Source organism: Chiloscyllium plagiosum, chromosome 26 (assembly GCF_004010195.1).
Source record: "Chiloscyllium plagiosum isolate BGI_BamShark_2017 chromosome 26, ASM401019v2, whole genome shotgun sequence".
Classification (NCBI taxonomy): Eukaryota; Metazoa; Chordata; class Chondrichthyes; order Orectolobiformes; family Hemiscylliidae; genus Chiloscyllium; species Chiloscyllium plagiosum.
In genome coordinates, this window is record NC_057735.1 from 39,029,469 (window position 1) to 39,057,380 (window position 27,912).

Sequence of the window (27,912 nt, forward strand, 5' to 3'; positions counted from 1 at the left end):
AGTGAAAATGTGAGACCATCCCACACATCAATGAAACTGAGCAAAGCTGTGTATTCAATGGTATCTAGCTTCAAATTTTCTATCCATTTTGGCTGGTTCCTTTAACAAAACAGCCCTTGTCCAAACACATTATTTTACTATTTGGCTCTTGGCAGCCCGATAGCCCTTATTTTCGATCTAATGACTTTGACAAAAACTAAACGCACTTTCTTTTAAAGATGGGGTTTGCAGCTTTTCCGGTGAACTTTGTTTCTTGGATAAGGGTTGGAACATAATGCTGACTTGTACCTTTGGGATGCTGATCTGCTTTTCATCCTCTCAGGTTTGTTGATATGTTTGCATCCTGTTTTTCATTCTTCTGTTTCTATTTGTCTCATCTCCTTCAGTCAGAACATGAACCCTGTAAATATCTTTAGTTTATTTGATTATCTTATTATGCACTGCATTAGGGGTAAAAAAAATGTTTTGCATTTATAGAGGGATACTCATGACGATTTCAAATATCTCAAATCGTTTTATAGCAACAAAGTACTTTTCAATTGTTGTCACAGTTGATATTTTGGCAGCACAGTGGTCAGTATGTGTTTAACAAACTGACACAAACAGCAATTTGATCATGACCAGATAATCTGTTTTTTGTTATGTTTCTTGAGGGATAAATAATGGCCAAGACACTGGAGCTCCCGTTTTGCTTTGAAATCGTGCCACAGGAATTTTTATTCATTTATGGAATGTGGGCTTCTCTGGCTGAGCTAGCGCTTATTGAATATGCTTTTGCCTTTCAGATGGTGGTGGTGAGTTGCATTCTTGAACTGCTTCATACAATGCAAAAGTGAGAAGTTCCAAGATTTGGGCTAGTGAAGAAATGATGATATCTCCATTTTAGGATATTGAGAGTCTTGAGTTAAAACAACCTTTGCGCAATTACCATGTTAGGTCCCTTAAGAATCTTGTATGTTAATAAGGCCATCTCTCATTCTTCTATATTCCAATGACTACAGGCCCAAACCACTCAGTGTTTCATCATATGACAGTCTCTCCATACCTGGTATCAGCCTATTGAACCTTCTCTGGATGCATCCAACACCGGTATATCTTTCCGTAGACAAGGGGCACAAAACTGGTCACAGTATTCGAGCTGTGGTCTGACGAGTGTTTTGTATAGTTTTACGAAAATGTCCTTACTTTTATACCCCATTCCTTTTGATCTTCTCTCCACTCTCCCGCCCCCCCCCTCATTAGGTCAGAACTGGGATTTTTGCAGATAATTGCACAATGGTAAGCACTATTTGTGACTCCTCATATACTGAAGCAGTCCATGTACAAACCTGGCAAGTATTAGACAATATCCAGGCTTGACCTGTTAAGTGGAAAGTTACATTTATGTCATAGAAATGCTCGAAAATGACAATCTCCACTATGAGAGAATCTAACTAACCACTGCCCCTTGAAAATACTCATTGGTGAGCACCACACAATGAAAATCCTGGGGGCTACCAGTCCAGAAACTCAAACGGACTAGTCACATAAACATAGTGGCTGGAAGAGCAGGTCAGAGGCTATGAATATTGCAATGATTAACTCACCTTTGGACTCCCGAAAGCCTGTCCATTATCTACAAGGCCCAAGTCAGGATGGAGTACTCCCCAATTACCTGGAAGAGTGCAGCTCCAACACCTGGGACAAACCAGCCTGTTTGATTGGTACCATGGCCACAAGCATCCACTCCCACCACCGATGCTCGGTGTGTACTATCTACAAGATGCCATACAGAAATTCACCAGAGGTCCTTAGATTGTGTTTTATGATCTCATAGGGAAGGTCACTGAGAATTAGCTGAAGATGATTGGGTTGAGGACACTGCACTGAGGAATTCCTGCAGACATGTTCTGTAGCTGAGGTGACTAATTTGCAATAGCGTCACCATTTTCCCTTGTGCTTAATATGACTTCAAAAAGTAGAATTTTCCTTCAGATTTTAACTTACTCTAGTTTTGCCGAGGCTCCTTGATACCACCCTCGGAATGGTTTTGGTGGAACCTGAACAAAGCATTAGTGAGCAGTTATTGTGCTACAAATGTTGTTTGATAGCACTTGTTGATGAACTCTTTCATCACATTACTGATGTTCAAGAATAGGACTCATATGGTGGGCACAGTTGGTTTCGATTTGTACAGGATATACTGGGGCAATTTTCCATTGTTGGGTAGTTTTCAGTGTTGTAACCCATATCGCATCAGCTTGACTAGAACAGCTGTGGATTCTGGAGCATATCTTCAGTGCTATTGCTGGAATGTTATCAGGGCTCATTGCCTTTGCAGTATTCAGTGCTTTCAGCCATTTCTTGACATTAGGTGGAGTCAATCAAAATGGCAGAGGAGTAGCATCTCTGGTGCAGCGGACCTCTGAAGGAGGCAGGATGGATCATCCTTAACATTTTTTGAGAATGTACTGGGCCCACCCATCATCCAAAATGGGGATATTTGTAGAAACACCTCCTCCAGTGAGTTAACTGTTCACCAAAATTCAGACTGCAAGTGGCAGGATGATAATGTTTAGCTCTGATCTGTTGGGTGTGGAATCACTTACTCTTGCCTATCACTTACTGCTTCTATTGTTTAGCATGCAAGTAATCCAATGTTGTCGCTTCACCAGGTTGTTAGCTCATTTTTAGGTTTGTCTAATGCTACTCCTTGTATGCCCTCTTGCACTCTCCTTTGAAATAGAATTGATTCCCTTAGTTTGATGCGAATGGTAGAGTGGGGTTATGCAAATCGAGGTTGCAGATTGTGTTGGAGTGTAATGCTACTGATGGCCCCTAGTACCTCACGGAATTCCAGTCCTGAGTTGCTAGGTTTGTTCAAAGTCTGTCTGACTTAACACGGTGGATAGTGCCACACACCATAGAGGGGTATCCTTAATGTGAAGACAGGACTTTTTCTCCACTTCCCATTATAGTCATGGTCAGATGAATCTGTGGCAGGAAAAATGATGAGGATGAGGTCAAGTCTGTATTCCATTCTTGTAGCTCCTTCAACACCTGCCACATATCTGGTCTAGTGCCTTACGTCTTTTAGGACCTGACCAGCTTGACCAGTAGAGGTGCTGTCAAACCAACCATAGCAATGGATACTGACATCCACCATCCAGAGTATATTCAATGCCCAAGCAATATCAGTGCTTCCTCTGTGCTTTCAATATGAAAGAGTACTGATTCATCAGCCAAGGTGCTAGGTAGAAATCAGTAGGAAGTTTCCTTGCCTGTGTTTGACCTGATAACAAAAGACTTTGTAGGGTCATAAAGTCATAGGGATGTACAGCACAGAAATAGACCCTTCGGTCCAACTCGTCCATGCCGACCAGATGTCCTAAATTAATCGGGTCCTAGGTGCCAGCACTTCGCCAATATCCCTGTAAACCCTTTCTATTCATATACCCATCCAGATGCCTTATAAATGTTGTAATTGTACCAACTTCTCTTGCAGCTCATTTCATACTCACTAGAGTCAATGTTGAGGATTCCCAGAGTAACTCGATCACAACTGTATACCATTGCTGCCATGTCAGCTGGGTTGGATATGCAGCGGGACAGGACATGTCCGGGATGGTGGTGGTAACTGCGAAATGGTTTGCAAGGCCTATGGTTATGACTATTTCAGGCTATTGCTTGGCTATTCTGTGAGACAGCTGTCCCAGTTTTGGCACTTACCCAAATAAGTATCAAGAAAACTTTGCAGGTTTCACAGAGTTAAATTTGTGGTTTCCATTGTTTCGGCCAATGCCGCTGGTCCATTGGTTCCATTCTTTTTATTTGTTAGACTTTGTAGCACTTGATGGAACCAGGCAGCTTGCAATATCATTTTAGGGGGCACTCAAGAGTCAATAGGTCTGGAGTTCCAGGGAGATCAGACAAGGTAAAAAAAGAAAGATCTCCTTCACTTAAGGATTGTGAACAAGATGGGTTTATGAGACAATCATTTCATAGTCATGAGATTTTTTTCACTTTTGCATTCAAACTCCATCATCCACTATGATTTGAACCCAAACATTAGCTGAGTTCCTGGATTACTACAGCCACACAAGCAGGTAGATGGGATCTCAGTTTAATGCCGCCACTTTGGCAGGGCAGCATGATCGCAGTAGCTCATTGGAATTTTTGTACTTCAAGCCTTGCAGTAGAACTTGAAACCGGATACTTAAGGAAGGGAGGAGTGCTCCTGAGTTGTGGTGAAAATCACCTGTCAGTATCATCTTTGCCATTTCATCAATGATTTCAACATAAGCACTTTATAGGGCACTCTTCTCTGTGTGCATGTGCCCCCTATGGATCATACAGTCATGGAATCCCTACAGTGTGGGGGCAAGCTCTTCAGCCCATGGAGTCCACAGTGATTCTCTGAACAGCATCCCATCCAGACCCACACCCCTACCCTATCCCCACATTTCCTACAGCTAATCGATATGGCCTGCACATCCCTGGACACTACAGGCAATTTAGCAAGGCCAATCCGCCTAACCTGCACATCTCTGGACTGTGGAAGGAAACTAGAGCAACTGGAAGAAACCCACGCAGACATAGGGAGAATGTGCAAACTCCAGAGAGACCTGGAATCAAAATTGGGTCCCTGGCGCTGTGAGGGAGCAGTGCTAACTGCTGAGCCAGCATGCCATCCCGGTGCAGTGCTCAATTGTCTGGGCTCTGAGTCCTGGAATGTGGCTGTTGTTGTTCTTTAAGTATCTAATTTAAAAAGGTTATTTAACCAAGCCTCCGGGTCACCTCCATAATAATCTACATTTTGCTTCTCTTCAATATTTTGAAGGACTCTCTGTAAAACAAACTTTAAGATATTTGTCCAAATTGATAATGCATTTTTGTTTCACTATTCTTTGTATAATAAACATTGCTGTACAATAACTTTCAATCATAAGAAGCTCACACCTGAAATACAGACTCCTTTGTTCTTACTACACAGATTTATTCAGATTCTGCTTCGGCTCCTGATTTACGCATTTACTAGTAATATTTTGTTTTCACACAAGGTCTTACTATGTAAAAAGACAGGCCCTTACAACCACAACAACACAACTCACGCATTCTGTTCGACATGCCATTCGGTCCTGCACCTGTGTCAATCATAGATAGAAAGCACAGCCCAAACCAATGACGTCCTCCGGTGTGAGAAAGAAAGGGACGCCATCTTTAGCAGGCAGAGTGTGACATCAGAGCAACGCGTGACGCATCAGATGTGTGACGTCAACTGTGGGGTGACGTTGGATATGTGTGACATCAGAGCCCGGGGGTGACGCCGGGCGAGTGAGTGTGACTGGCGGGGAGGGTAGGTCTGGCTGTGCGCGCATGCGCATGGCCTGCGAGAGGGGGAGCGTGCGGTTGAAGCGGACGCCATCGGGACGAGGTAGCGACAATGTTGAAGGGGTAGGCCTCGGCCTCACCTTACACGTCACAGCGCGCCCGTACACAGCAAACTGAACGGGGGCCCCCCTCACCGACAGCCGGGCCCGGCGGCACTTCAAAGACACAAACGAGAAATAGAGAGATCAAGAAAGAGAAAAGCGATGGACGTGGATATGGACTTAGATCAGGACCTGATGCAGAAATTTAGCTGCATGGGAACCACCGACAAGGATGTGCTCATCTCCGAGTTTCAGAGGCTGCTGGGCTTCCAGCTCAACCCGGCCGGCTGTGCGTTCTTCCTGGACATGACCAATTGGTAAGCGGCAGGCCTCCCCAGGCCCTACCTTTCTTCCTCCTACTCCCTTTTGATAGGCCGATAGTGCTCACTCAGGGCCTTGTTGTTGTGCGTCTTTCCGCGGATTACATAAGCGGCTCCAGTGGGAGGGGGGACGCTACCATCAGCCTCCCTCCTCCGTTACCGAAGGGGTGATTGTTAGAGATTCGGGGAGGGGCCTCTGTTCCGGCCCTTTGCCACAAATGTACTTTTAACAGCAGCGCGCCTTTATCAGCTGGGCGCTCGGTCCTTTTTCTGTCGAGTCATTTTGCAGCGGCGAGGCTGAAAGGTTGTGTGATATGCTCGTGTACGGCTGGCTGGTGTTTCTCACTGATTAACCATCTATTGATTTTTTTTCTCTCGGTGTTCAGGCAAAAGAATTTATTTCTGATTGCACACTCGTGGAGAGTTGGAGTTGATGAGAGTTGTCTGTTTAATGACCTTCAGTACAATAATGTTAGGAAATTATAACAATGTTCTTGATACATTGCTAGAAAATTCTACGTAGTTTGCAATATTTCTGCATTTTTATTTGAATACAGTACTGTCTCACTTTTCGAATGACTTTCGAGTGGATTGACAATGGAGTAGAATTGTAGAAATTCTTGTGTAAGATTGAGATTTAAAAACTTCAAACTGACCACTTTCTCTGAAAGTTTTTTGCAGGTGGTGAAGGGATTGCAAATTTGCTTATTTTTCTTCTCATATTAGAACTGTTTGAGTGCATTTATATTTTATGTAACATGTACAATGCTAACTAGCAATGCTGAATATGAACCAGGTTAAAAGTATCGTTTAAAGCTTGAAAGTACTGGCTTTTGTTCTGATCTTGATGTGATGTGATGTGATATGATATGATTAGTCCTATGTTTAGTTGCTTGTATTTTGCAATTTAAAGTTCATAATATGTGTAATATTTTCATGTTCTGCATGCTCTAATCAAATCCTTATTGCTTTACCACATATTTCATTGTTTTGGAAATTAGGATGAAGGTGTTAGTTTCTTCTTCTCTCAAGTGCATTGGAATGCTGTTTTTGCTTAAGGGTGCTATTATAAGTGCAAGCTCACTATTTATCAAGCTTAGAGTTGTTAATGCTTTTGAGTCTTTTTTTTTACAAATATCTGTGTTTCATAACCAATAAATTACTTTTAATAGTACAATCTTTGTCATGTAGATAAATACTGTAGTCAGCCTATGCACAAGATTCAACAGCACTGGAAACAGGCTGTTATTTGTAATGCATATCGGGTATGGGGGTGAATAAATGTTGGCAACACTGTTAGCAGAAAATATCTTTTTTATTTCTCCAAAGAAAGTAAAGATAGCAAGTACTTTGGAAAATTCAAATTTACTCAAAGCATTACAGTTGCTGGTTACACAGGAAGTATAATGGGTACAGTGGGTGAGAAATTATAATTTTAGGTGAGTCGATACCTCAAAACCTCATGCAACCTCCTAAACTTGAACATAGGTGATAAGAGTAGGATTTGCGTAGGATTTGCGAGATAAACTCCTTCTGGTGTGCTTTGATTCCTGAAGACAGAAATTTTACAGAACTAAATCAGTTACCTTTCATCTAGAATTATGTAATACAGAATATGATAATGGTTTTAGTTGTGCCTTGTGTATTCATTTCCAACTGGTATAGTTGTTGCAGGTATGCAGCAACAACAGCCATCTCCTTTATTTGTGCCTTTTAATGTCATCAAAGGTACAGAAACCTTGAAGAACATTAACTAAATAAAATATTGCATTGAGCCACTTGAAATATTAAAACCTTGGTCAAACAAGTATGTATCATTTACCCTTTGAGGTCTTGAAAAATCCGTTATATGCTGTGTCTATGTGGGAATCACCTCTGGGTGGCTGCTCATTTTGTTGTTTGCCCAAGGGATGCTCTGTTTGGAAATCTACATAGTCAGAGAGATGTAGAGCACGGAAACAGTCCAACTTGTCCACGCTGATCAGATATCCCAAATAAATGTTCTTCTAAGTCCTTCCAATTCATATACCCATCCTGATACCTTTTTAAATGTTATAATTGTACCTGCCTCCACCACTTTCTCTGGGCAGCTAATTCCATACATGCACCACGCTCTGCGTGAAGAAGTTGCTCCTCAGATCACTCTTAAATCTTTCCCCTCTCACCTTTAAACCTTTGCCCTCTAGTTTTAGACTCCCCCCACCCCAGGGAAAATACCTTGTCTATTTACCCTCTCCATGCCCCTTGTGATTTTACAAACCTCTAAGGTCATCGCTCAGCCTCTGCTCCAGGGAAAACAGCCCAAGCCTACTCAGTTTCGCTGAAACCCTCCAACCTGGTAACATCCTTGTAAATCTTTTCTGAGCCATTTCAAGTTTCATAACATTCTTTCTTTTGGAGGGAGACTAGAATTGCATGCAGCAATTCACAAGTGGCCTCATCAACGTCCTGTACAGCTGCAACATGACTTCTGAATTCCTGTACTCGATGCATAGGCTAATAACGACCAGAGGCCGCTCTCACTATCTTATCTGCCTGTGACTCCACTTTCATGGAGCTATGAACCTGCACTCCAAGGTCTCCTTGTTCAGCAACACTCCCCAGGACCTTACCATGATGTGTCTAAGTCCTGCTTTGATTTGCCTTTCAAAATGCAGGACCCCACGTTTATCTAAAAAGCTCATTGTGCAACTCATTACCCCCTGCACCCCCTCCCTCCCCAAAAAAAAACTATGGCAGGAATGTTACTGCAAAAGTAAAAGCTCTATGGTAAAAGGGTAACATTTAGTTGGATAAAAGATCAGGTTGCTGACAGAAAAGAAGATAAATGAATGGACAGTTGTCTGATTGGCAGGATGTGATGAGTCGGGGCTCCTCGGAAGCCTCAACTGTTTACAATTTACATTCATGACTGGATGCATTTGGTGACACCGTGGAGCACGAGCGTTATTTCCTGCAAGTATGTGCATGTGTATTAACGGATACAGCCGTGAATTTAGCGGGGGGTTCTTGAGAATGGGCTGGATATTGGAGATTTGAACCATTCGTTCTCCTTGGCAGGCACCGGAGCAGGCCTGAAAGAAGGCAATGGATGGGATGAGAATGGAAGGGGAAGGTGATGGGTCGAAGATGGGGAATGGTTCGGGGTGAGGGTGTGAAAGGGAGAGAACATACTGGGCCAACCTCTGAAGTCTGACTGTTTCAAGGGCCACAAAAGATTAGTAAAATCTGTAAGCTCAACTGGCTGAGTGAGAACCTGGATACTGGTGAATCTTGCAGGATCTCAGCCCACAGTCATCTTCTGCAGTAAATTCAGCTAAGACTGCCGTGCCAGAGTATGGCTGTTGAGCCATATCGGAGTTGAACATGAGGGTTCTGCAGGACATGGAATACTGCGTGAATGCTCAGTGAGTGATTACCAGCATTCCCCATCGCCTCCCTATAGCTGCAGAGTGGTTTGACACTTTATTTCATAGCAGCTAACAGTGCCATGCTTGTGCAGTCATCTCTTTAAAATGTTTGTCAAGCAACAGCAGACTGTTTTAAAGGGATTATGTATGTGTTGTTAAGGTATTAGCATAAAAAGGACAAATGTTGTTTTGCCACATTCTTGTGAAGTTACTACAGCTGGCTGGCTCACATAATGGAAGGGACAGAATCTTGTGTCACATGTTCCAAGGATCATCCAAACGTGCAAGATCCAACATGCCCTGAGAGAGTTCAAAGGTTTTGCAGCTGTGGAAACACCAACTGCAACAGAAACTTTCAGTTTTCTTGATATTCATGCTGATCATGCATTGGACTTAAATCATGGAACACAATGACCAAAATAAACTGTCAAGTGTCTAGCATTAGAAGGAGTAAGAACAAATAAATGTCTTATCAAAGCTAAACTGTTGGAGGTGAGGGATCGAAAACACAATGATTCTTTGAGAGACTGCGAATAGTTAATGTCGGTTCGCAATATCCAAGAAAAATACTAGGGCAATTGTTTGCTGTGTGGCAAATGTGGGTCAACCACATTACTGCAACATTTTAAGTCAGCCCTTGTATATATTTATTCATTCATAAAACAAACTCCTGTTTTCTGGTGATGGAATATGTTTTTTCTCACTTTCTAACATGTGGAACAATGGAAGAGTTGGAACCATTATATACTGCATCATTAAAAATTTAGAAAGAAGCCTTTGGAGCTGATAGTTAATGTAAGTCTTTGATGTTTCCCTTTGCATTATTTAAGGCCAGTCACATAACTATATATTCAAAGTTTGTGAAAAGATTTGTAGCTCGGATGCTCGTTGTTGTGGTTCTGTTCGCCAAGCTGGGAATTTGTGTTGCAGACATTTTGTCCCCTGTCCAGGTGACATCCTCAGTAATTGGGTGCCTCCTGTGAAGCGCTTCTGTGATCTTTCCTCCGGCATTTGTAGTGGCTTGAATCTGCCGCTTCCGGTTGTCAGTTCCAGCTGTCCGTTGCGGTGGCCGGTATATTGGGTCCAGGTCGATGTGCTTATTGAATGAATCTGTGGATGAATGACTTGCCTCTAGGAATTCCCTGGCTGTTCTCTGTTTGGCTTGTCCTGTAATAGTAGTGTTGTCCCAGTCGAACTCGTGTTGCTTGTCATCTGCGTGTGTGGCTACTAAGGATAGCTGGTCGTGTCGTTTCGTGGCTAGTTGGTGTTCATGGATGCGGATCGTTAGCTGTCTTCCTGTTTGTCCTATGTAGTGTTTTGTGCAGTCCTTGCCTGGGATTTTGTACACTACATTGGTTTTGCTCATGCTGGGTATCGGGTCCTTCGTCCTGGTGAGTTGTTGTCTGAGAGTGGCTGTTGGTTTGTGTGCTGTTATGCGTCCTAGTGGTCGCAGTAGTCTGGCTGTCAGTTCGGAAATGCTCTTGATGTCCGGTAGCCAGACTACTGACTACCATCCAGGCTACTGCGACCACTAGGACTCATAACAGCACACAAACCAACAGCCACCCTCAGACAACAACTCACCAGGACGAAGGACCCGATACCCAGCATGAGCAAAACCAATGTAGTGTACAAAATCCCATGCAAGGACTGCACAAAACACTACATAGGACAAACAGGAAGACAGCTAACAATCCGCATCCATGAACACCAACTAGCCACGAAACGACACGACCAGCTATCCTTAGTAGCCACACACGCAGATGACAAGCAACATGAATTTGACTGGGACAACACTACTATGATAGGACAAACCAAACAGAGAACAGCCAGGGAATTCCTAGAGGCATGGCACTCATCCACAGATTCAATCAATAAGCACATCGACCTGGACCCAATATACCGACCACCGCAACGGACAGCTGGACTGACAACCGGAAGCGGCAGATTCAAGCCACTACAAATGACGGACGAAAGACCACAGAAGCACTTCACAGGAGGCTCCCAAGCACTGAGGATGTCACCTAGACAGGGGACAAAACGTCTGCAAAACAAATTCCCAGCTCGGAGAACAGATAATTATGTATTTTAAACCCGAAAAAGGTAAAGCATATTTTTTGAAAAAATACTGAAAGAGAAAATTAAGTATTTGGAGACTGCTTATCTTTCTGTCAAGACATTTGGTTTTCCAGTTCATGATTAGAACAGGTAAGCAGAGCTAATGATAATGACTGAGTGACAAATACTGCATATAACTATGTTTAGGAGCAATGGAGTAAAGTGAGCTGCTGCCTTAGAGATAAAAATAAACGTGATGCCATTTTGGTGCTTTTGAGTCTCGACTGGCATAATTAGCTAGTAATAAAATGAAACTCCAGCAGCTTTGTGACTCGTTCAGAAAGATGTGCAATTTCTTGCAAGGTAAATGGTTATTTCTAAATTATCACCGTTCTTCAATGTCTGAATATCAACCATATTCTAGCTGGAAAACACTGAAGGGGGAGGGTAGCAGATATGCACGCTTTCAGTAAGGGATCAAAGCCGTTATTTTTAATGAAGGGCTCTAGTTATCCTCCAGTTATTGTAGATTGCCTGCCTTTGTTCTTTTCTATTTATTCACTCAGAATGTGTCATTGGAAAAGCCAGCATTTGTTGGCCATACTGAATTGCTCGTGAAAAGATGGCAGCTGCTGCCTTGGGCACAGAAGTCTGTGTAGCAAAGGTACTCTCTGCTGTTTTGCAGCAAGTTCCAGGGTTTTGGCCTGAAGACAGTGAAGGCAGTATGTTTGCTAGTGATGAGATTGAGATTTGAAAGGGAACATGGCAGCTGGCATTTTTCGATGTTTCTTATGCCCTCGTCTTTTTAGGAATTGGGCATAGCAGATTTCAACAGAATCTTTCAAACTCAGCTACAGTGCATCTGGTGGATAGTCTTTTGCCATGGTGCTGGAGGGAGTGAATGTTGAAAGTCTTCAAGGGGACTATATTGAGTTTAAGAATGACTGGACCACTGATTTCTTCCTCTGTTATATTACTTTACTTGGCTTTGGCTCAGCTCCACTGCTGTTGAAGCTCACCTTCGAGCTTTTGTTAGCTCCAGCCCTGACAATTCCAAGATAGTCCTGCCTGGTCTCCCACTGTAAAGTTAAGGTAATCCATAGCTGTTCTACCAATGCTTTAGATTATGCAAAATTTCACTCCACCTTGGTCTTTGTGCTTGATGATCTAATATGACTCTTGATCATAGTGTTAATTTTCAGATTCTCATGCTTTCTTTCTCCATGGTGTCACCGCTTCTCATGTAGGCCATCTTCATTACAATCCTCTGATCTGCACTCCTTAAATTTTGGTCTGTTGTGCATCCCCAGTTTTAATTTCTTAATTGGTGGTCTTGGTACCCATCTCTCCTTTGCCTTGATTTCCTCCTTTTAGGAAACTTTGTTTTATAATACTTCCATGAAGTACTTTGGGACATGGTATTTACCAGTGACTGTATACATGTGAACAGACTGCTGAGTTGCCGAGGAATTGGCGACCTTAATAAATGATGTGTTGAACTTTTTTGTAACCTTGGCGATTGATTAGAACAATGTGTAATTTGTAATTTTGTTGAACTCTGTTGAGCCATAGAAAGGTTATGGAACAATGTACTGTGCCTCAAACTAATCATATCCTGTGCATTAAGGAATATATGGTTCAGACTGGGATTGATATTTAAGCTGCGCTGCTTTTGGTGTTGAAGTCCCACTAATGCTGCTTATTGTAGCATAACTAGTAATAAGTAAAATGTAACTGCAACCAATTTGGCATTCTGTTCTTAAATGCCATTTTAATAATGGTCCTCAATTTGGAAATGTTTTCTTAAAATTGTGTGGAAACCATGTTTTGTTTGCCTTCTTGCAGAGGCTATCAATGTTTATTTATGATTGGTATAGAATATCTGTTCTCAAAACCTACTATAATCTTTACTGAGATTTAAAAAAAAATGTCTGGTGACTGACCTGGAAACCCCTAATTTGAATTACACCACGTTGTGTAACATAAACAGAAATTTTCTGGAAAAGCTCAGCAGGACTGGTAGCATCTGTGGAAAATGACCCTTCCTCAACGTTGTGTTCTGTGCTTGTGTTTATGGATGGTCTGCATGGTGTTGATATAGTTTTTCATAGTAAATGGGGCGGGATGTTCTTCTTTATACTATGTGGTGCCTGTTTCATTCTAGTTTTGGGTTTGGTATGAGAAATACACTGCTTGCCTCAAATGTAATATTGTGTTTAAGTTGACTCGAATGACCTAATTAAGTGTGGTGTTAACAAATACAGAGTATGCCGTCTATGGTTTTTTACATATATATGAATGATTTGCTTTCTCTGCTTGCCTCCTTTTAGAAAAGTTATTGCTGTTAAATGTAAAGCAATATTCAGTACCACTAGTACATTTGGAAGTAAGACCATGATATTGGAGTAGAAGTAGGTCACTTGGCCCTTCGAATCTGCACTCTGCCGTTCAATGAAATCATGGTTGATCAGATAATCTTGAATACCCCATTCTTGCTTAATCCCCGTAACCCTTGATTCCCTATGTGATAGGCAGATTTGTAATCACTATCTTGAATATTCTTAACAACCCAGGCTGCTATGCTGCCGTCTGAGAGAAGAGCTTCGTCCTCCTCCAGAGTGCTAACTGGATGACCCCTTTCTCTGAGATTTATGCCCTCTGGCCCTAGAATCTTCTGAAAGAGGAAATAAGTTCTTCGCATCTATCATATCAAGCTCTCTAAGAATCTTACCTCAATAAAGTTGCCTCTCATTCTTCTTAAACATAATGTTCATGCTGCAGGTTGCTCCCAAATTCGTGAGTCCTTGTCAGACAAATTTCACTTTAAGCCAGCACAGTTAGTTTATATTTTAGTACAAAGTTATCGAGAAAATCTCCTCGCTGTCTTGAGCTTTCTCAAGATAATAGTGAAGTTTTGAAGTTTAGAACAAGGTAAATTAAGCATAGGGCAAGTTGAATTAGGAATTTGTGCAACCATAAGTTGCTTATCAGGAATGCATTTGAATTGTCAACCTTCAAAGTTACGATTTGAGAATTTTCTAGCAAATGAGTTGAGAAAAGGGTGAAATTGGGCCATTTTACTTAGTAAAGAGTAGTGACTGAAAATGCTTTCAGATTTTTCAACATTAAATTTGGAAAAAATTCTGCACATCAATTGTGAGATTGGGATAACTGGTCTGATTTGATTTAGCAGCAGTTGAGCGAGGTGGTAGTCAGATAAAACTGGATGCCAATATGGAAACTGTCATTATGCCTTTCTGTATGCAAATAATTTTCTGGTTACAGTTAGAGAGGCAAGAACTGACCACACGACGTCAGTCCCACCCAGATGAGATGACAGCAGAGAAATAATGAAGGGGAACGTGATAACAGCCATATCAAAAGGCTGCAGTTGGGTTGAGATAGATAAGCATGGAAAGTTTATCTTTGTCAAATCCGCACATGATGTCCTTTTTGATTAGAGCTATTTTGTTGGCTTTGATAAGTGCTACTTTGGTACAGGGTATTGTGTTTTGGAAACCTGATTGGGGGATTGAAACGTGGAATTTCAGGAAGGATGAGACGGATTTGGGGTAGACAGCACATTCAAGGAATTTGGAGCAGTAAGACATGTTGGAAATCAGACTGTGAATTGTATTGTTGGGGTCAATAGTTAATTTTGTGTGGAGAGAAGTTATGATGCAGATTAAGCAGTGTTTTGAACTCTTGACATGTTTAGTCAAAATGGAGACCAGTGAAGTGATCAACTTAATGTAAATAGGATTGAGGGAACAGGAGGTGAGTTCGTGGACATGTTCAGGTCATACAAGGAATAAGGGAGAGGATGGTGGTGGAGAAGGGCTTAAAGGTAGTTCACCAACATAGATTATTAATAGAATAATAGAGGTGATAGGTGTGTTAGAGGCTGTTGATCAGGATATCTCAATCCCGATCGACAGATCCATGAACTCTTGCTGGAGGTGAGGGTGCAGGATACAAGGAAGAGGGACTTAAGAAAAACAGTTAAGAAAAACAACCAGATTTTATATTTGCATTTCAGGGTTTTCTGAAAAATTGATGAGACTCAAATCCACTCATGTTGACTTGGTCCCAATTTGGTGATGGATGGTTAAACAATTGACGGCCATTTCCTTTCAAGTTTGCATCCCTTAGACTTTCGAGTGAAAGTGAGAAAATTGCCAAATTGAGAGTATTGGCTTCACTGCAGACCAGGGCATTAAAAGTAGAGGTGAGTGTATGGTTGACTAAATCAGGTACAGAAATGTTGTTGTGAGCATGGGCCCAAAGACTGGGTAATTCGGATAGTTTAAGTGAGCTCTTCATTTGGGCTAGTAATGTTTCCCAAAGGATAGGTAGAGAAGGAAGTGGGTTCAGGGCATGGAAAGGCAATGTTAATGAATGATATCAATAAGTGATTCGAAAGAGCCTTACCTGAAATTCATCAATTGGATCTGCAAAGACCATGGTCATGGAAAAAGTTTTGATGGATTTATAAGGATGGATAGATTTGGAGACAATGGAAGAATCAGGAGTTTGAGAAAGTGCAGGATGAGTTTGAGAATGTGTATAGGTATAAGTAGGCAGGGCAACAGTTAAAGTTCTGAGTTTTGTGAAACAAGAGGTTCAGTTGAGCATGAATCAGATCAGATAAGAACTTGCAGTTGACAATGAAGTGCTGGAGGCAAGGATAATGAGATAACAAGGTGGAAAAGCAGTCATAATGTGGAGCAGTTTAACAATATTGGAAGCATTCAGTATGTAAGGTCAGCTAACAAGGAGAAAAGTATCCATTGTATGAATCCAGTTAACAAGGTTAAGAACATTTATTGTTTAACAGTAAAGGGCTTGGTCTCTGCTATTGATCCTTGTTGATTGTAACAGTCACCGAATTAATATGTATGTTGCCTTATCTGGATGCCCCTCCCTATAAGATGACTATGTAGCTCATTGATAAACTGCTGTTCCAGAGAAGACCGTGAGCTCATATCCCTGTGCATATTGGCGATCGTTCTCTCTCCCTCCAGGGCCAGGAATAAAGATGGAGGTAAAACGGCACAGTCTGAGGGTGGTAATGGGACGACAATAAGTTAAGATAGAGGTTGAAACCACCAAGAGTGAGAACTGTAGAGGCTGAAGAAAGCGAGTAGTGACGATGTATATCATGGCCTTGGGCATGCAGAATGCCTGTCAATCCGTGCTGTGATCTGAAGTGCTGGTGTTTCCAGGCGTTTTTTTCGTAAAACAGTAATTTTAGAACATACTTGGAAAAAACTCTGTTTGCACAGTAGTTGGATGTTTTCTTTAATACACATCAACAATAAATTGTGTAAATTATCCAAAAGAAAAATCCACATATCCCATAACCAGACTCTGTCTGGCACAGAAATTTAAAATAAAAGAGAAAGCTGACCTGACCATGGCCAGCAAGGGAAACTGTGGATAGTATTAAACCCAAGCAAGAGAAAAACACATCAGCCAAAAAATTTTTAAAAAGCATACACGAGTGTTGGGAGCAGATCAGGTTTCACCAAAGGAGGGACAAAGGGCTAGTTTGTATCTTGAGCAAAAGATTAGTGAAGACATATGTAGATCCTGTACAGTCAAAGGTAGAAGATGTGACAGTAGTGAACAAAGAGGGAGCAGACCAATTAAATGCATATTTTGATCCTGCTTTCACAAAGGGGGATACAAATGACATCCCAAAATATTGGGGATGACAGGGTCTAGTGAGATTGGGAAATTGAAGGAAATCTATGTTTAGTAGGGACATGATGTGGGGGCAATTCAAGGGCTTATAGACTGATAAATTCCCAGGACCCACATCTCAGAGGACTTAATGAAGTGACCCTAATGGATAAATGGTGGCCACCTTTGAAGATTAGCGAGTTTTGAGAAGATGTGTAGCTCAGGTTGAGGTTCTGAATGTAGGTTTGCTCGCTGAGCTGGAAGGTTCACTTTCAGACGTTTTGTCACCATACTTGGTAATATCCTCAGTGAGCCTCTGGATGAAGCACTGCTGATGTTTCCTGCTTTCTATTTATATGCTTGGGTTTCTTTGGGTTGATGACATCACCACAGGAAATGACATAAATAGAAGACAGGAAACAGCAATGCTTCATCTGGAGGCTCACTGAATATGTTACCTAGTACGGTGATGAAATGTCAGAAAATGAACTGTCCAGCTCAGCGAGTAAACCTACATCCAGAGCCTTTTGAAGATTCTATAGACTTTGGAATGACTCTCATGTATTTGCAGGTAGTTAATGTAATCTTACTGTTTTAAAAAGGAGGTTGACAGAAAACACAAGAATAGACTTGTTCGCCTGACATTGGTAATGTTAGAGTCCATTATAAAAATTAAATAGAAGTTCATATTGAAAACAGTGCTGGGATTGGACAGTCATTCCAGAATTATGAAAAAGGAATCCTGCTTGACAAATCTTCTGGAATTTTTCAAGGATGTAACTCGTAGACTTGGCAAACCAGTGGATGTGGTTTAATTGGACTTTGAGAAGACTTTGGATAAAATCCCACATAAAGGATTAGCATCTAAGGTTTAAACATGTTGGATTGGGCTAGTGTCTTGAGAAGGATCACGAATTGGTTGGCAGTCAGAGAACAAATATTAGGAATAGACGTGTGTTTTGCTGAGCAGCCAATGACTCGTTGAGTCCTACAGGGATCAGTGCCTGAAACCCAGCTATTCTCGATACATACTCTTGATTTAGATGAGGGAAATAAAGTGATATCTACAAATTTGCAGAAAATGCAAAATGGGGTGGTAGGATGAACTGTGAAGAAGATGCGGAAATGCTGTAATGTTATTTGGTCAAGTTATATGAGTGGACAAATCCAAGCTAGATGAAGTATAATGTAGGTAAACATAAACATCCACATTGATCGCCAAAACAAAAAGGCAGATTATTTTCTGAATGAAAATAAATTGTGAAAGAGGGCGGTTGAAGCGAGACTTGTGTGTCCTTGTGAGAATGTGTATTGGGTATAAGCAGGCAGGGAAGGAGTTAAAGTTATGAGTTTTGCAAAACAAGAGGTTCAGCTGAGCATGACTCAGATGAGATAAGAACTTGCAGTTAACAATGGGGTGCTGAAGGCAAGGGTAATGGGTTAATAATGTGAAAAAGCAGTCATTATATAGATCCATTTAACAAAATGAGGTAGCATTTAGTATGTAACATCAGTTAACAAGGTTAAAAGTATTCATTATGTGAAATCATTTATTCATTGTGTAACAGCAGATGGCTTAATCTTTACTATTGACACTTGTTGATTGTAATGGTCACCCAATCAATAAATATGTTACCTTATCTGGATGCTCCTCCCTGTAAAATGACTACATAGTTCATTGAGAAACTGTTGTTCCAGAGAAGACCGTGAACTCATGTCTCTGTGCACATGGGTGATCGTTCTCTCTCTCCCACCAGAGCCTGGAATAAAGATGAAGGAGGTGAAACTATACAGTGTCTCTGAGAGTTTTGCTTTGACTGAAGAGGGCAACAGGGCGACACCACAGGGGTTGGTGCTGGGGTCCTTGCTGTTGTGGTGTACATTAATGATTTGGAATTAAATGTAGGTGGTGTTATCAAAAACCTTGCAGATGGTGAGGGTCAGAGATAAAATAGACTAGAGAATGTGTTTCCCTTGGTAGAGAGTTTAAGGACCAGAAATCACAATTTCGAGCAAAATGGAGAAGGATGAGAGAGGTGAGGAAAACAGTCTTTACATGGAGGATGAGTGGGTATCTGGAACCTGCTACCAGAGTTGGTGGAGGCAGTGACCTTTTACATAAGATCTTTTACATAAGATGAGGGAGTCCATAGCATGGGAGCATATTTTTTGAATGAGATCTATGGGGCAATGTTTTTTTTTAAACAGTGGTTAGTGTGTGCAATGAACTTCCAGAGAAGATGGTGGATGCAGGTATAGTTAGAACATATTAAAAGACATTTTGGATATGCAGATGAATGGGAAAGGTTTGGAGGGATATGGGCTAAATGCAGGCAAGTGGGGCTAGTTTAGTTGGAAACATGGTCGGCGTGAATTAGTTGGACTGAAGGGTCTGTTGTGTAAATCTAATACGAAAATTGGTAGAGTGGTAAGTCATGAGAGGATAGTTGTGAGCTGCAGGAGAATATTAATGAACTGTTTTGATGGGTAGATCAGTGACCAGTGGAATTCAACCTGAAAAAAGTGAGGTAATGCAGTGATGGAGGCTAACTAGTCAATGTTCATTGCTTCAAGGTAAACACCTCCAGCCCATTCAATCTTTCCCCATATCTCATATCTTCCAGCCCATAGAGCTTTCTGTATGAGATTGCGTTTGGAAGTGTAACATTGCAATCAAGGGGGCTCCTGATTTGCCAAATGCTGGAGATTTAAATAAAAACCAAGTGGCGGGGAAGCATCTAAAGAGAGAACATGAAGGTGCAAAAATTTCATTAGAACTGTATAACCACACGAGAGTGCACATGTTCTATGAACAACTGGGATGCTATAGGCTTTGGAAACAGTACTTGCTAGCTACGTTTGTTATCTGTTAATTTCAGAAATAGTGGTTCATTTTCCAGAATTTTTTTTTTGTTTGGGCGGGTGTGCACTTTTTCAATTTCCAGACTGTCGTCTTCCCAGGCATATCCTGATATTTCTTCTTGCTGTCTGACAGAGGTAGACCTCCTTTCACGAAAGGCTAATTTTGTAGGGTTCCTTGCCGTTAAGGTTTTGGGGTTACATGGAGCACTAATGAAGAGCCATTTATGGACATTCAGGTAGCATCTAATTTCTCCATCTTTTGGAAGAAATGTTTTCTGAGTTTAAGAGGTTGCAATACTAATTGCTTTCATTTAAGTGGGCTGCTCTGCACTTTGTTTTATCTCAGCTCTTTCTTTTTAATCTTGGGATACCTGTTACAGATGGATGGGGAAGGTTAGAGAAACTGCAAAGCAGAAGTATATTTCAATTAGTTTGATCGCAAGCACTTAGATGTTTAGCAGTGCCCTCTGTAAAATGCACAGTTATGAAATTGATTATTTGCCCATTGGATTTAGTGCTACCTTTGCTTGTGCAATTAAAAAACAAAATTAGCACTAAGTGATTAATTTGATTACAATATGTTTGTGATTACAAAATGGTGCGAGCTCCCTGATGATGTACTGCATCTATTTGTGATTTAATTGAGCCTTAATAGATCCACATACATGTAGTTTGTGTTTTGATCTCTGGTCTACACTGTGTTTTCTGTTCCTGCTGTGGGAAAGAGTTGTGGCAGAGGCTACAATGTTCGTTTCAAGAGTGTTCATGTGGGAGAAATAGATGGAAAACAATTTTTGATGAGAGCCAGATCAGTTGTTGCTATAGTAGTTCTCCTGATGTCTATGTTGAGTCTTGTCAACTTCGTGCCATTTGGGTCTGATGTTGAATTGTGTGAAGAAAAAAAAGCTGAAAGTATAAAATATGATGTATGACTTGAATGTGCTGTTTAATCTTTCTCCATGCTGCCATATTATCTAAATCAACTTGCAAAACAAAAATGACTCACTGGAAAATTTTAAAGAGGACAGTTAATATGGCTTTAGCTCAGGTCTTTGCTGCAAATATTACCCTTAATGCACTTGAAATGTTTAAGTTTGTATATGATGAACTCATTCCCAAATGGCTTAATTCCTCTGTGGTTTTCTTGAAGCATGGCCATAGTTTGGAACTCTGCCTGCCACTGAAAGTTGCCTTGCTTCAGTGCAATTGCTTGGAAATTGTTGAGCATTTGACTTGCTTCTATTCTATGATCCACATCAGGGTAACTGTGCTTACATTACTCTTGTAGTTTTCACACTTGCAGTTTCTGGATGGTTTCATTGCATGTTCTCCAAGGATCCATTCCAGGCTTCTTTCTGTTGCTGATCTTTATGCTAACCCTTTCTAATATCTGTGCTATCCCTCTATCATCTGTTTTCACGTGGTAAGCTCCTGTACACTTGCTGAAGACATTTGTTCTGTAACACTCCACCCTTCTTTGACCTAATTACCCATGAGAGCCTGTGTTGTCATAGTGCTGTTTGCTAATTGACAATTATTAGGAGACAGCAAGGTGAGAGTAAAGGTATGTATTCTGATCAGTAGAATATGATGTGTTCCCCTGGGATCTGCACTTGGGCTTCTCCGTTTCATAGTATTGATTGAGTTGGATAAAAGAATAGAACTAAGTTTGCAAGTAACTCTAAATTATGAGACACAATGTTATACAAGTGGAAGAGGGAGTTCAAAAGGGCCATAAACGGATGGAATGGATACACCTGTGGCTGATGGAATTTAACTTGTGGAAGTGAGTTATTCACTTCAGTAAATCTGCTCTGTGGTAGGGCAAAAAAATGCACTAAAAGTTTTTGTTTAGGTACAAAAAGAAATAAAATGGGCAAGGTGGGGCTTGAAGATAGCAGGGAAGGAGCTGTGGTTTGGTTATACCTAGTCTAGAGAAGCCCCAACTGGAGTACTGTGCTCAGTTTTGGGAGCGATGTATGAGCATTGTAGGGGTTATGGTGTAGATTCACAAGAATTGGGTGTGGACACTTTGGCTTAAGCTGTGGGCAGAGGTGGCATAAGCTTGTCTTGCGTTCATTTGAGTTTACAAGATTGGTGAAGTAATTGGGAATGAGTGTCAGGAAATACGGAGTTGAGGATGCATTAGTGATAGAGTTAAATGCTGAAATAGGCTTAGAGGCTAAATGGCTGACTCCTGATCCTATCATCTTGTGTTGTGGATGAGCCAGGATTTCCTACAATTGAAAATCACGATGTTGGAAGCCATTGACTCCATCTCCTTCCCTGGTTGGTTGCTCATGTTGAACCAGAGTGCTCGCATCCATGGCATCCAGGTAAACTCATAGTTGGGCTTCAAACTCATCAATCACAAAGACTGTTTGCTCAGACCTCTGCCCCTGTCTTATCACCTCTATACCTGTCCTACCCTCACCAATGCCAAAATCCTGATGCACACCTTTATTATCTCTAGACCTAGTTACATAACTTTCTTCTTGTTCCAATATCCATCTGCAGTTGAAACCTACATGAACCCATTTCTATGACCAAATGTCAGTCACCTCTCTGAAATCATTCATAAAGACTTACAATTGCTCATTGAAGCATCATGGGGCATTTTTCTATGTTAATGGATTTTATTGTGTTTGTGTGTGTAATACTGCTTGTTGTGTGTTTTTGTTCTATTTGTTCTGCCTTGCAAGTTAACTCAAGTTTTTGCCCTTATTGCATGGGTAAGCCAAGTTTTCAATGATGTTTTATGAATTCAGTTTTCAATGATGTTTATGTAAGTGATCCAGTTTGGTAACTCTAAAGCAGTTCAAATATTTTCTTATTCAAGATAATTAATGAGCGACTTTTTTTTTTGTTTTTCAGGAATTTGCAGGCTGCCATTGGTGCTTATTATGACTTTGAGAGCCCAAATATAAATGCACCTTCTATGTCATTTGTAGAAGATGTTACAATAGGAGAAGGAGAGTCTGTTCCACCTGACACCCAGTTCACCAAAACATGGAGGATACAGAACACAGGTAATTGTCCATTCAGAATGAGATTTTGAAAGGCTATGGGTTTGATCTTTTAGAACTGAGATAATGCAAAATTGGTAGACTAAAGGTTTTAAATCTTGGGAATTTTCTTCCTCAGAGGTTTGTTAATCTCCATTTTTAATACGTTTAAGGCTGGGATAGACAGAATCGAGATGTATCGGGAGCAAGTAGGAAAGTGGAAATTAATCCCAAAATTGTATTGAATGGAGGAGCAGGCCTAACCCGCTGTGATATCTATTCCTGCTCCTAATTCTTGTCCACACCATCTTGAGTGGAGGGTCACGTTAGAAGATATCCAGAGGAACATAAGACAAACGTGGATACTGGTAATTGGACAAGGGCCCACAAATGATATTCAAGCCCCTTTATTTTAACTGTGAATTAACCTTTATAATGGTAATATGTACATAAAATATATATGGGTGGGTTTCCATGTATAATGAAAGCTGCACTTGCAAGTTTGTCACAGTTTAATTGTACTCACTCGCATCTCCATAGCCTGTGTAGTCTAAAAAGTTTGTAATTATGGTACTGGTGAGGTCATGGGGAAAGTATAATGGAAAAATATTGGAAATGTTAATATTTAGTTAGAGCAAGAAAAAATTAAGAATGTACGTAAAAGTAGAAATAGACCGATTGTCTCTGAACTGACTTTGCCACTGCATGTAATCATGGCAGATTTACCTCAACTGCACTATGATTGTCCCTTATCCTTTGATTAACTGAGATCTATCCCTGCCTTGAATTTACTCAACATTTGTTCTCTCCAACTCTTCCAAAGCGTTTCAACTGTTTGGAAATAATTAACATTGAAATTTAAAAGAGAAAGTTTCTGAAATTAAGACAATTAATGAAAGCATTATAAGGCTAATGATTGGAAAGGTGAAAATGGCAAAAAGGAAATATGGATAACGGGTAATATAAAAGGAAATTTTAAGTCTCGGACAGTTCATTTCATATTCTAAATTAGAGATTTTAGCCACAAATCTTCTCATAAATCCGTGTTCTCCACATACTGACTGTCCTATCAGTGGAAACAATGGATTGAGAGAAATAATTATCAACTCTGTTAAGTGTTCTTTTAACCGCTGCGTTCTGAAGAAGGCGATTTCAGCTAATCTTCTCAGGAAACTGAAACCCTTCATCCCTGGTACCATTCTCCTGATTATTCTCAACATACCTGAAAATCCTTGACCATCTTTTTATAGTAGGAGAACTACAATTGGGCCCATGAAGCAATCTGACATTTCCCTTGTTCGGAAACTGAGGTCTTGCCACCACCTTTCCTTGGAATACGATTCTGTTTACAAAGCCAATGATCCCATATGTCTTTGTTATAACAGTCTAATCACCTTCCCCTGCCACTTGCAAAGATTTTAAGCAGTTATCCATCGGTGTCTCTTTTCCTGCGCCTCCTTTTTAAGATTGTATGATTTTTGATTTGTGTTGTCATTTCGCATTCCAAAATGTATCACTTTATAATAAAATTTAATCTGTGCATTTCTCCAGTCACTTTGAACCTATCTTTGAAAGTATTCTCTGTACACACAAATCAAAATCATTAATATGCATTCTCTTAGTTTGTTCATGTGACGTGGACATTTCTGGCTGTTAAGAGTCAGTGACATTGTAGTAGGTCTGGAGCCAGGTGTAGGTCAGCTCTGGCAAGGACAGCAGTTAGCTTCCCTGAAGGAAATTATGAACCAGATGAGTGTTTTCATTAATCGACAATAGTCATTAGCAGGCTATTGAATCGAGACTTTTTTAAAATTATTGAGTTCAAATTCTACTATCTGCCATGTAGAATTTGAACCTGGATCCCCAGAAAATTACGTGGCTCTCCAGATTATTCACAGGCAAATAAACTACATACATTGCTTGAATTCTGAAGTAATTGATTCGTGCAAATAGCTTCCAGCAGACTTCCAAGGAATACTGAGAAACATCGATTATCCAACGTTTGATTATCTGAATACCGGCTTATCAGGCAAGATCGCAAGGTCCTGATGCTCGGCTAAGCTATGTTATCCGGCATTCGATTATCTGGAATTGGATTAACTAAACAAAATACTCCCCACCTGTGTGCTTTAGAGAATCAAGGTTTCTCTGTATTCACTTAGTATATCCTTATATTCTTAGAACTTTTAATAAGTTGGTAACTGGTGGGTCATGAGAACAACCAAATTCTGTCTAGCAGCTTTGGCAGCCAAGCTGCCTTCTGCCTAACAAAAACTAGTTCAATGTGTGATTTCTATTTCAACATTCTCTTTGTTTGACTCAGCATCAGCCTCACTGTGATGGCCCTCTTCATATCTGTGCATTTGCTGGTATTTGAACATAATGCATCTTAGGTGCTCAAACATCTACAATGTTCCTAGAACCAAATTCAACCTGCAATTAACTTTCCAGGCCATTCCCCATAACCAAATATCAGCTTATTTGTTCTTTGTTTTAAAACATACTGCTGCTCAAAGTTGAAAGGCCAACTCTCAACATCAGCTCCAAATTCCATGCAAAAATGAGAAAAATAAATATCTTTGGTGTCAAAACCATGAACTTCCAAGTCCCAGTTTTGCTCCCAATGACTTTGTGTGAAACTTCTACAACTTCTGGTTGCTTATGTTATCTTGCATACCTGTTCCAAGAGAGGAGAAATATTTGTGATGCACTTGTCCTCAAGCACTGCACTCCTAGATGCAAGAATGATGAAAAGCTTCACTTTGTTCACAGTTGAAGTACTGGGCCTTTGAGAGGTTGCTAATTTACCACTAAATCAGAGATGGCTGCAAAAATTGATCAAATAAGGGAAAAACTTCAATCTGCCAGCAAGGAATGGTCAATTGTTAAAGTCATTTGTAATTAAAAAAATGAGAATAAAATTAGGAGATCCTTTAGGCCATGATAAACAAAGCAATATTTCACTACAGGATGTTGAAGCAGAAGCAATTATCTTTTTTAAAAAATAGTTTAAAATAGAGTAAGATAATGTGCTTCAGGAAGTCTTAAGTTGTGGGGCAGTGGGTTACAGTTTACCCAATTACAAGTCTGAGTCAGGGGATATGACATTCACTAATTGGAATGGTCAGCAATATTAAAGATATGAAATTAGCAGAAGAAGACATGTTTGAAAATCCTTGTATGCTCTTTTGCATTATTAAGTATCAATTTTGTCTGTTTTCTTTAAATTCATCGCCTGAGCAGAAATCTACTGTAGAATCAGTGGCTGCTGTATTTACAAATTAACCTATTGTTGTGGAATAATACTACTGTTTCAACATTGAGTGTTAAATTGCATTAGGGTCCTCAGTATGATTTTTTTTTCAGTTATACAATACTTGCAGAAAACCTATTTACAGGATAAGATATTTGTCAAATTTATAAATCATGGTGAGCCGTTATGAAAAACACAAAACTTCACAGTGCCAGGGACCCGAGTTCGATTCCACCCTCTGGCGACTGTGCAAACTCCGCACAGACATTCTCCCGAAGTCTGTGTGGTTTTCCTCAGTGTGTTCTGGTTTCCTCCCAAGTCCAGAGATGTGTAGGTTAAGTGGATTGACCGTGTTAAATTGCCCACTGTGTCCAGGGATGTGCAGACTAGGTAGATTAGCCATGAGAAATGTAGGGTTATAGGAATCAGGTAGAGGGATGAGTGAGTAGGATGCTTTTTGTAGGGTCACTGTGGACTTGATGGGCTAAATGGCCTTTTTGCACACTGTAGCAAGTACATTTTTTTTTAATAAAGAGACATTAGAGTATGTTCATCTAAATGTGTAGTGTCTGTGGCGGAGCTACAGCCAGGGACGACAGTTCAGGTACACGCAGACCTGCAGCTGCAGATATTAGTACTCCAGTCCAGTTGACAGGGGGCATGGACTTAACCCAGCTCCGATTCCATCGGAGAGTTTCCAGATTGACGTTTTAAAACTAGCTTAAAGGGAAGGTGAAGCAAAGTGAAGTCAACACTTGAACAATTTGATCATCTGTGATCATGCCATCACTCCTATGAGCCGTGGCTTGCAAACAACAGTTTCCATTCAAAATTAATGTTGGTATGGTCAACCACACACAGGGGGGGAGGTTGTTATAGTTTAACTGCAGGAGACAGTCATTGACAAGAAAAATGGGTAATGTTTACACTGAATTCATTGAATAAACTTTAGTAGGTGGATGGGCAGTCTCATTGGTACAAGGGGTATGGTTAATGGTCGAGCAAAGCATCTGTTTTATGGAAGGCCAATAATTGTACTGGAAATTTCTAGTTCCGGAATACTCTTCTGACTGTGCTTTCTGGGCTGGCGCCTGAACAGGGGTGGCACGGTGGCTCAGTGGTTAGCACTGCTGCCTCACAGTGCCAGGGACCTGGGTTTGACTATGGCCTTGGACAACTCTCCATGTGGAGTTTGTATGTTCTCCCCGTGTCTGTGTGGGTTTCCTCCCACAATCCAGAAAGATGTGCAGGTCAGGTGAATTGATCATATTACATTGCTCATCAAGTTAGGTGCATTAGTTGGGGGGTAAGTATGGGGAAAGGGTCTGGGTGGATTGCTCGTTGGAGGGTTGTTGTGGACTTGTTGGGCTGAAGGGCCTGTTTCCATACTGTAGGGAATCTAATCTAATACTATTATGAAACTGAGAGGTTCTGCTCTTAAAATGCTCTGGAATGATCTCAATCATTCCACTGATGACAACCTTGTAGTGGATTCTGGATTCTGGAAGAGCACAGCAATTCAGGCAGCATCCGAGGACACGCAAAATTGACGTTTCGGGCAAAAGCCCTTTCCTGATGAAGGGCTTTTGCCCGAAATGTCGATTTTGCCTGTCCTCGGATTTTGCCTGTCCTCGGATGCTGCCTGAATTGCTGTGCTCTTCCAGCACCACTAATCCAGAATCTGGTTTCCAGCATCTGCAGTCATTGTTTTTACAACCTTGTAGTACCTACCAATGTTAGCATTAAAGATAGGGCATCTGAACTTATAATCATTGCATAGATCCATCATAAAATATAACCAAGCCATCAATCCAGGAGGCATCCATTGCACCTGATGTGCATGCAATTGACAGAGTAATAGTTTGTACAAGCATAAAGTTTGGTTAACCTAGATTTAAAAATAAGTGG

The 27,912-nt window shown here is 40.8% G+C and overlaps 1 protein-coding gene across 15 annotated transcripts in view; it reads left to right on the top strand.

Annotated features, from left to right (window-relative positions):
* Nucleotides 1–5,171: 5,171 nt before the first annotated feature.
* ilrun (inflammation and lipid regulator with UBA-like and NBR1-like domains) overlaps nt 5,172–27,912 on the top strand; it is a 74,740-nt gene continuing 51,999 nt past the window's right edge. For 3 of the 15 annotated variants that reach the window (XM_043716941.1, XM_043716937.1, XM_043716938.1), the window contains exons 1-2: nt 5,189–5,728; nt 22,621–22,775. In XM_043716941.1, coding sequence (XP_043572876.1) covers nt 5,574–5,728; nt 22,621–22,775 — 310 coding nt within the window. In that variant the 5' untranslated portion in view covers nt 5,189–5,573. Of the gene's footprint in view, nt 5,729–6,029; nt 6,054–9,913; nt 9,937–22,620; nt 22,776–27,912 lie in introns of those variants that run through there. The other 12 variants (XM_043716942.1, XM_043716928.1, XM_043716927.1 and 9 more) reach the window with 12 other exon arrangements.